Genomic DNA, 9,017 nt, shown 5'->3' on the forward strand with positions numbered 1-9,017 from the left:
CAATATGACAACCCCAAATTTGCACCTTTAACATTCTTATCTGCCAGGCTTCAAGTGCAAGCTTTACACAGGACTGTTTTTGTGTGTGGATAAACAGCAATGAAAATACAGGGAAAACTTAGGAACATGCCCAACATAGGGCTGGAGTCTACCCCTGTATCAGTGATAACATTTCAACTGTGGATTTTTCTGTAAGTTGAAGGAGAAGTGAGGCCAAAAATAACAAACAAAATGGAGCTTAACGTGCAAATTTCTAAAATAAGGACTGAAACTTGAATGTGGGTTATCAGACTTTTCAAAGAAACACTAGTGGAAAAATTACTAAGATTCAACTGTAGACATATCAAATCAACAATCAAAGGATCACACCTGAAGAAGACTGATTCAGAGACAAAATAAAACAAAACACAGTTACTTTACTGATAAATTGTAGAAAACAACTTTCTTCTGAAACTGAATTTAAAGTATGAACCACAAACGTAAAATTACATTGTATGAGTAAAAGTGATGACATCCAAGATAAGGTATGTACGTATCCCTTGCACCACAGTAAAAAATATGCAGACCCCTTCTTCGACTTGAGCACCTCATTATTTTTCTTCTACTTTTGTTTTATTATTTTGTAGACAGAATTCTCCAGTCAAAGTGTAACTATAAGTGGCGCCATTGTTCTGTTGGAACTTCTTTTTATATCTTCCCCTGCAAGTTTAGTGCACAGAAAAGATCGACAACAAAGATTGGCTCATGCACATAAAGCGGTTTCGGCGAAAAGACTTTTAAAAAAAACGCATCGTCTGACCAGCAAAAAGATTGTAAAAGCCCGATGCCTTCCTAGACTAGTTCAGGCGCCTGTTGTACTACACTAACACGGTCACGGACCTATGCTAGCAGCACGTGCATGATGAGGTTTTTGTGTGCCGGAGTTTGTCGTGGAATGTCGACTTTGCCATCTCTAATCAGCACACAATCGAAGTCTGTCAGTTCCTCCTTAGTGTTTCCGGGGTTGCAGGCACTCGACTGGGCTAAAATAGCAGCGAGGTCACGTCGCATGACATTCCATATTTCAAAACCCTTGTAAATGTTACAAGCTCTTTACACACACTGGCTGACCTGCTTTGATACATTCATAAACAATTGAAACTAAACAGAATATTTTATTAATCTTACCAATAAACCCCACCCCACTTATAATAATAATAATAATGCAAACTTTTATAGCGCTATTCTAGAAAAATGTCTACTCTTAGCGCTTTACAATACATACATCGACCAAGCATACTGTACACGCACAGGCAAAGAAACCGACCAAACATAACCAACAAATTATACATGCACAGGCAGAGAAAACGACCAAACATACAATACACGCACAGGCAAAGATAACGACCAAACACTTATATCCTCATGCACTCTCTAAATTCATAAGCAATTGATACAGTGAAACTAAACCAAAAAATTGATTAATCTTACGAATAAAGGCCCCCATTCTCTCTCTCTCTCTCTCTCTCTCTCTCTCTCTCTCTCTCTCTCTCTCTCTCTCTCTCTCTCTCTCTCTCTCTCTCTCTCTCTCTCTCTCTCTCTCTCTCTCTCTCTCTCTCTCTCAGGCTCTTACGGTAAAACAAAGAATTAGCCCATGCCAACATTTTTGTCTGTAAACTAAAGTGACACAACTCACAGTGCGCCAGCATACCAGCTCTATGGTTCAGTGATAACAAGTTATAAGCTGACACTCCTTGTAGAAAAGAAAAAGGTTTTTTTCCTGATCGAGGAAAGAAAGTCAGTCAAGCATGCAATCCCACCTAACAACCGACCGTCACAATATGGTTCTAGATACTAATATGCTACTAGTCTATAGTCTGCCAACGTGTCTCTAAAACTGTATTGAAGCGTAGCAAGTTGAATGTGGTTGCCAGTACCTAACCGAACAAGTCTAGTTCAGCGCTTCGACCACACTCGACTTACGTCGGCCGTAAACCAGAAATGTTTACCTGTGGTAACCTAGCAACCCGTACTGTTGACCTTCTTGAGTCAGTACTGCATAGACCTGTTTTGTTTGCTTTTGTATTATCGGCTCACACTCTGCTTGGCGTGGTCCCAGTCAGTGGTGTAAGCCGCTTCACACACCTGAGACAGTTTCAAAGGAAGGCTTGATAGAAACCTGAGAGAGCACCAATATAGTATTGAATTCCCGCTGACTACCTCCAGTCAAGACACCCAAGAAGTGGGTGGAACGAATACCCAAGAGCTGCGACACAAAGACCCACTATAGGCCCTTGGCCTCGGATGGAAAAACAAGTGTATGCAAGTGTAAGTGTGAGTGAGACCCATACGATTTCGCCATATTTTGTACTAGATGATTACCCGCTTCGCCGGGTACCGGCTTCGCCGGGAAGAAGTAGAGCCGAATACCAGGCTGCGCCTGGGACGCCGGCTTCGCCGGCGCACGAAGGAAAGGAGATAAACGCGCAAAACACTGGAGACCTTCTAAAAATAGTAACGTGCAGTGACCTTCTAAAAATAGTAACGTAGTAACGGGAATATGGATTGACGCCACACTTAGGAAGGGAGATAATCGCGGCTGAAAACACTGGAGAAGATAGTGGATCCCGACAACAACAAAAAAACAAAAAACAAAATCGGTTCAGCGCGCACAGCGCTGCGCACTGAGAGCACGTGTTGAAATATCTCATCGATGAGGTTGTGTCCGGGGTGTAGCTGAATACGGTGTCCAAATTTGAAAAAGATCCACCGAGAACTTTGGCCGTGCATTGCGAACAGACAGACAGACAGACAGACAGACAGACACTAGTCGTATATATATAGACGCATGATTGTCTAGAATACGATCACTGGGAAAAAAATACGACGAGAATAATTCCTAGGCTAGGCTTACCGTTCTTCACAAGCGCATCCCGAGTCGATCCAGTATTTTGACACATAAATACAGTTTTTACCTTTTAGATGTATTCGTAAACTTATATATTAAACGGTGCGACTGAATCATGGATGTTCAACTGCTGTGTGGAGTACGCTCATTTTTCTGAAAATATACAAAGTTTGTTTGAGAATACTCCAAGTGAAAAACAGGGGTTCCCAGGTCTGCGCGTCAGCCTGACATGTGTCCAGTATGGTGGCATATGAGATGTACACATGAAGAACAAACTTATTTTTCCTTCGGGGCTCTCCAAGACCACAGATTCACATCATAAAATCAGCACGAGTGTACATATTTAACATTGCAGTACTGTCCTTTTCAGATTTTTCAGAGACTGTTACTCCAACTTCAGTATCTGTTATTTCATATTTCTTGGCTGAGAATTAAAAGCCTACAGGCTTGGGTTACTTTTTCAGTCAATGTGAAAACTGTTGTTTCGCCGTCAGGTTTTACTGTTTCAATGTTGTATTCGGACCACCAATCTCTTTCTTTCTCCTTCTGGCAAAAAAAGTACAAAAAACAAAAAGGTTTCCGCCCAACCTCTACTTCTCTCGACAGCACTTTTTTTCTTTATTTTTTTTCTCTCTCGGATAATCGTGTTTTAAACCCTTGTATATGACTAAATCTATGCACATCCGTAACACTCATTTTGGTACCGTCAGTGGAACCCCCTTAAAAGTAACATTCATCTCAGTCTGCTAAATCAATTCAGCAACAACAAAAAACATAAACACGAAAACATCCAGCACAGAGTGCAGCTACGCTATAGTTTCGAATATGGTCGTGTATATGGAAAAGACGATACAATGGAACATGTTTCAAAACGACCATATAAGAAACCGACCAAAAATTGTCGTTATAAACTATGGCCCGAAATGTGAATTAATATACCCCAAAAAAAACTAAACGGGCTTGCTATCAAGCGTTGTTATGGGCAGGTGGTCGTTATCGAGAGGTGGTCGCCAGGGCAGGTTCGACTGTACCTGTAAACTGAGTATATCTCGGTTCGTCCCCCGAAACCGTCACCTGGGTTCACAGTTTTGTCGAACATGTGTCAAGTCAGTGCCTGTGTTTTTCAGTGCTCGCCTCAGGTCAAGCAGTCCGAATTCACTGACCATGTCCAGGCTTGTCAATGTCCATTGTTCCAGCGCAGGAAGAGCAGAGAGACTCGATCATACCAGGGGAAAAAAACGGGCGTATGGGGGGTGGGCGTGGGGGCCCGTTGTAAGGGAAGAGAGGTGGTGGAAGGACGCGAGATGAATGGGTGTGCTAAACCAAAACACCTGCCCTGCCCGTAGAGTACTTTGATGCCTGGTGGAAAAAAAGGATGTAGTTCTCTAGCGTCTTACGACAAGTTACGCACCGTGGCAGTCGTAGCTAATCTTTTGCTAATCAGTCGGTACACAAGACTTCGTGCGTGCTGACTGCTGATCTGAACAAAACATTCTGGGATATTTATACTAATTCCGACGCTTGTTGGTGAGAGAGAGATTTCGGTGGCCAAACCCGTGTGTGTGCCACGGTGTGTGTGTGTGTCTTGCGTTGTGTAAGTCTGTGTGTGTGTGTGTCAGTGTCAGTGTACGTGGTGTGTGGGTGTGTGTCATTTCCCCTAAACCGCCTTCAAAAAGGTAACAGTCGGGGATTCAGTTAGAGGTCACACAACGACTGATCACACACACTGACTAGTCATTAACACACACACACACATACACACACACTGGCCCACTGTGGCTCACTCACCACACTCACACTTACACATATTCAGCCAGTGACGTGCATACACTGCACGCACCGACAAACACACACACACAGACACACCCATACACACACACACACACATTTACTCTATCAGGCTCACACACTGACATACAGCCTCTCTCTCTTCAAGTTCTCTCTGTCTCTCGTTTTATCTCTGTCTCTTTCTCTCGCTCTCTCTGTCTCTCTCGATTTCCTCAGGTTTCCCACATGCACTGCATGACCTGAAATTCTTTTTAAATCGTAAACGCCATTCACGGAAGACAGCTAACAATTTAGGTCTACTATTTTTGGTGAGGCATCTCTGGCATTAATGACGTGACTATGGAATCTAGCAGGCCTGACACTTTAGTGACATAGACAGGCGTGCACTAGTTGTAGAACATGATGATTTATGTTCTCTTAGTCTCTCTTTCCCTCTCAGGGACCCAATCGTTGGGTCTCTGTCTCTCTCTCTTTCTATCTCTGTCTCGCATGTCTGTCAACCCACCTACCCTCTTCCTCTCTCTCGCTCTCTCTGTCTCTCTCTCTTTCTCTAAGAACATTTTCATACAAACAAATAATTCTTTGTTGTATATAATCTTCTCACATTGCTAATGAATCAAAACTGTGCATCTTGAAATGTCTTATCGATTGCTGAATGTATTAATTATGTCATTTGTACTACTGTAGTTAACTTAACTTTTTTTTGTTTTTGTTATTGAGTTGTGACCCTCGATGGGCGAGGGCCGGATGAAAAACAAGTCGCGTAAGGCGAAAATACAATATTTAGTCAAGTAGCTGTCGAACTCACAGAACACGTGGAATTGACAAGAAGAGCGGGGTATTCGTTGCGCTGAGAAGGATAGCACGCCTTTCTGTACCTCTCTTTGTTTTAACTTTCTGAGTGTGTTTTTAATCCAAACATATCATATCTATATATTTTTGGAATCAGGAACCGACAAGGAATAAGATGAAAGTGTTTTTAAATTGATTTCGAAAAAAAAAATTTGATAATAATTTTTATATATTTAATTTTCAGAGCTTGTTTTTAATCCGAATATAACATATTTATATGTTTTTGGAATCAGCAAATGATGGAGAATAAGATAAACGTAAATTTGGATCGTTTTATAAATTTTTATTTTTTTTTACAATTTTCAGATTTTTAATGACCAAAGTCATTAATTAATTTTTAAGCCACCAAGCTGAAATGCAATACCGAACCCCGGGCTTCGTCGAAGAGTACTTGACCAAAATTTCAACCAATTTGGTTGAAAAATGAGGGCGTGACAGTGCCGCCTCAACTTTCACGAAAAGCCGGATGTGACGTCATCAAAGACATTTATCAAAAAAATGAAAAAAAACGTTCGGGGATTTCATACCCAGGAACTCTCATGTCAAATTTCATAAAGATCGGTCCAGTAGTTTAGTCTGAATCGCTCTACACACACACACACACAGACACACACACGCACACACGCACATACACCACGACCCTCGTTTCGATTCCCCCTCGATGTTAAAATATTTAGTCAAAACTTGACTAAATATAAAAAGCACGTTTCCATTGCTTATTCTGTCACCCTCAAAAAATTAATTTCAGTTACAGTTTCAGTTTCTCTCTCTCAAACTGAACAACCGTCTTACTCTATTGATTACCGTGCGGTGCCGATAGGGGGGGGAGGTCTGTGACATAACTGAGTTCTCAAATGAAGGAGGGGGGGGGGGGGGGGGGATACCGTTCAGAGATACGGCCGGACAGAAGAAGAAAACAAGTCGCGTAAGGCGAAAATACAATATTTAGTCAAGTAGCTGTCGAACTCACAGAATGAAACTCATGAACGCAATGCCATTTTACTCGTAGCATCGTCAGGCCACCGCTCATGGCAAAGGCAGTGAAATTGACAAGAAGAGCGGGGTAGTAGTTGCGCTAAGAAGGATAGCACGCTTTTCTGTACCTCTCTTTGTTTTAACTTTCTGAGCGTGTTTTTAATCCAAACATATCATATCTATATGTTTTTGGAATCAGGAACCGACAAGGAATAAGATGAAAGTGTTTTTAAATTGATTTGGACAATTTAATTTTGATAATAATTTTTATATATTTAATTTTCAGAGCTTGTTTTTAATCCGAATATAACATATTTATATGTTTTTGGAATCAGCAAATGATGGAGAATAAGATAAACGTAAATTTGGATCGTTTTATAAATTTTTATTTTTTTTTACAATTTTCCGATTTTTAATGACCAAAGTCATTAATTAATTTTTAAGCCACCAAGCTGAAATGCAATACCGAACCCCGGGCTTCGTCGAAGATTACTTGACCAAAATTTCAACCAATTTGGTTGAAAAATGAGGGCGTGACAGTGCCGCCTCAACTTTCACGAAAAGCCGGATATGACGTCATCAAAGACATTTATCAAAAAAATGAAAAACACGTTCGGGGATTTCATACCCAGGAACTCTCATGTCAAATTTCATAAAGATCGGTCCAGTAGTTTAGTCTGAATCGCTCTACACACACACACACACTCACGCACGCACGCACGCACATACACCACGACCCTCGTTTCGATTCCCCCTCGATGTTAAAATATTTAGTCAAAACTTGACTAAATATAATGAGATAGTACAGACCGAAGACTGTCAGTTGTCTATGTTATAAATACCAAAACAACTCAGAGTTTGCTTCGCTGTGAGCTGTAGGCTACATACAATTCAGTGCGTTAAGCTGGAGACACCAGTATCAGATTACGACGGATTACACTAAATAACGTCACGCTAGTTTTATCAGAGAACATTCGAAACAAGATAACCGCTGTCATCTGCATACATGTAGACATCAAGACGCGGAGAGACACTGCATTGCAAATATTATTGCGTGTGTGTGTGTGTGGCTGCGCGTGTAAGCTTGTGTCTTTTTGGGTGTCAGTGGAGTCACTTTGTGTGTGTATTTGTCTTTGTCGGTCGGCATTTAGTGTGTTTGTGTATGTGTGCGAGCACACGTATAATATATGTCAGTGTCACGTGCGGCGTGTCAGTGTGATTATGTGTGGTGTGTGTGTCAGTGTGTGTGTGTGTGTGTGTTAGTGTGTGTTAGTGTGTGTGGTGTCAGTCAGCGGCCTGGTTCACCCGGTCCGTCACAGAGCACGGTGGCTGGCACTGAAACTTCAGTCATCAACGGAGACCAATTAGGATAACTCAGTGATCAGTAAAGAATACATTTATATGACTCCTAAAACGATTAATTCGTGGAATGCCACACGCAGAACTTGACGGCATTGCCAACATGGCACTGTTGCTGACTGGACATCCAGAGACCGGCGATCGGCAAGCCACAACTCGAACATCAGTTCGGCGGGATTGTCTAACCCGCAAAGGTGCCTGCGTAGAGATACTATAGTTGGTCAGTAACAATCCAAAAACCCTTCATCCGATGGGGAAATCGATTTCAGTCCTGGTCCGCCTAGCATAACTCGACCCCTCGATACCAGACTCGCATTTTGTCATGCAGTAATATTTACAGCATTTACATACAAATCGAAGCACTACTGCACTATTTTTCATTGCTACGGCACACTGAAACTATGGGGTGAGGCGCCCCTGTTTATCGATTTAAGAGCCCACAAATGTAAACAACAAGTAGTAAGTCCGCACACTGTTGTATCACGCAATTTTCGCGGGATTTAGCTCTGTGACTGCTGCGCGCCGCACAGCAACGCACGACCAAACACGACGAACGGTCGCCTGTTTGTGGCGCGGCAACCATGGGCAACCCAGGCCCGTGTATAAAACCAGTCGCCCGCGCGCGCACAGGATATTGAGAATTTCTCGCTGAGACACTTTACGTCGGCGTGAGAAAGCTTCTCCGTTTTTACAACCACTTTCTTCCGTTTCGTTTCAACGTCATCCGTCAACATGGTAAGTACCTTTTGACTTGCATGTTATTCAATATGTCGTTTGATCGCCTGCCAGTACGTTATTTTGTTGATGTGGAAATTCTTGTGGCCGTGTCAATACTGTTCGTGTCCTTGTTTGCCATAGCCAGACTTGACATAGCCGGTTTGGCAAGCAGCCACCGGCCGGTCTCGTCCCCCTCCCCTGTTCAATTTCATCATGGCAGACACCGTTTTGTAATGAACACTTGACACACATTTTGTCGAGCAAACGGTAGTTTAATCCACGTTTTTCTCTCTAAAAGTGGGCCGCCTGCTGTTGGTTGTACAACCGGTTAAGTTTTGATGCTAGAGTGTTTCATGAACTAAAATGACATGTTGGCAGGCAGCGAGTTGTTCACCTATTTTGTTATGCTAGAACATTTGGCGATGATGAAATGAAAGTG

General features: G+C 42.2%; 1 protein-coding gene across 1 annotated transcript in view; it reads left to right on the forward strand.

The window, feature by feature from the left end:
* The first annotated feature begins 8,440 nt into the window (after positions 1 to 8,440).
* The window catches only part of LOC138967125 (tubulin alpha-1A chain-like), a 4,382-nt gene continuing 3,805 nt past the window's right edge, over positions 8,441 to 9,017 (forward strand). Inside the window, exon 1 of the mRNA XM_070339612.1 lies at positions 8,441 to 8,596. Within this exon, the coding sequence (XP_070195713.1) occupies positions 8,594 to 8,596 (3 nt within the window). The 5' untranslated portion in view covers positions 8,441 to 8,593. The remainder of the gene's footprint in view (positions 8,597 to 9,017) is intronic.

This window comes from Littorina saxatilis, linkage group LG5 (assembly GCF_037325665.1).
Source record: "Littorina saxatilis isolate snail1 linkage group LG5, US_GU_Lsax_2.0, whole genome shotgun sequence".
NCBI classification, from domain to species: domain Eukaryota; kingdom Metazoa; phylum Mollusca; class Gastropoda; order Littorinimorpha; family Littorinidae; genus Littorina; species Littorina saxatilis.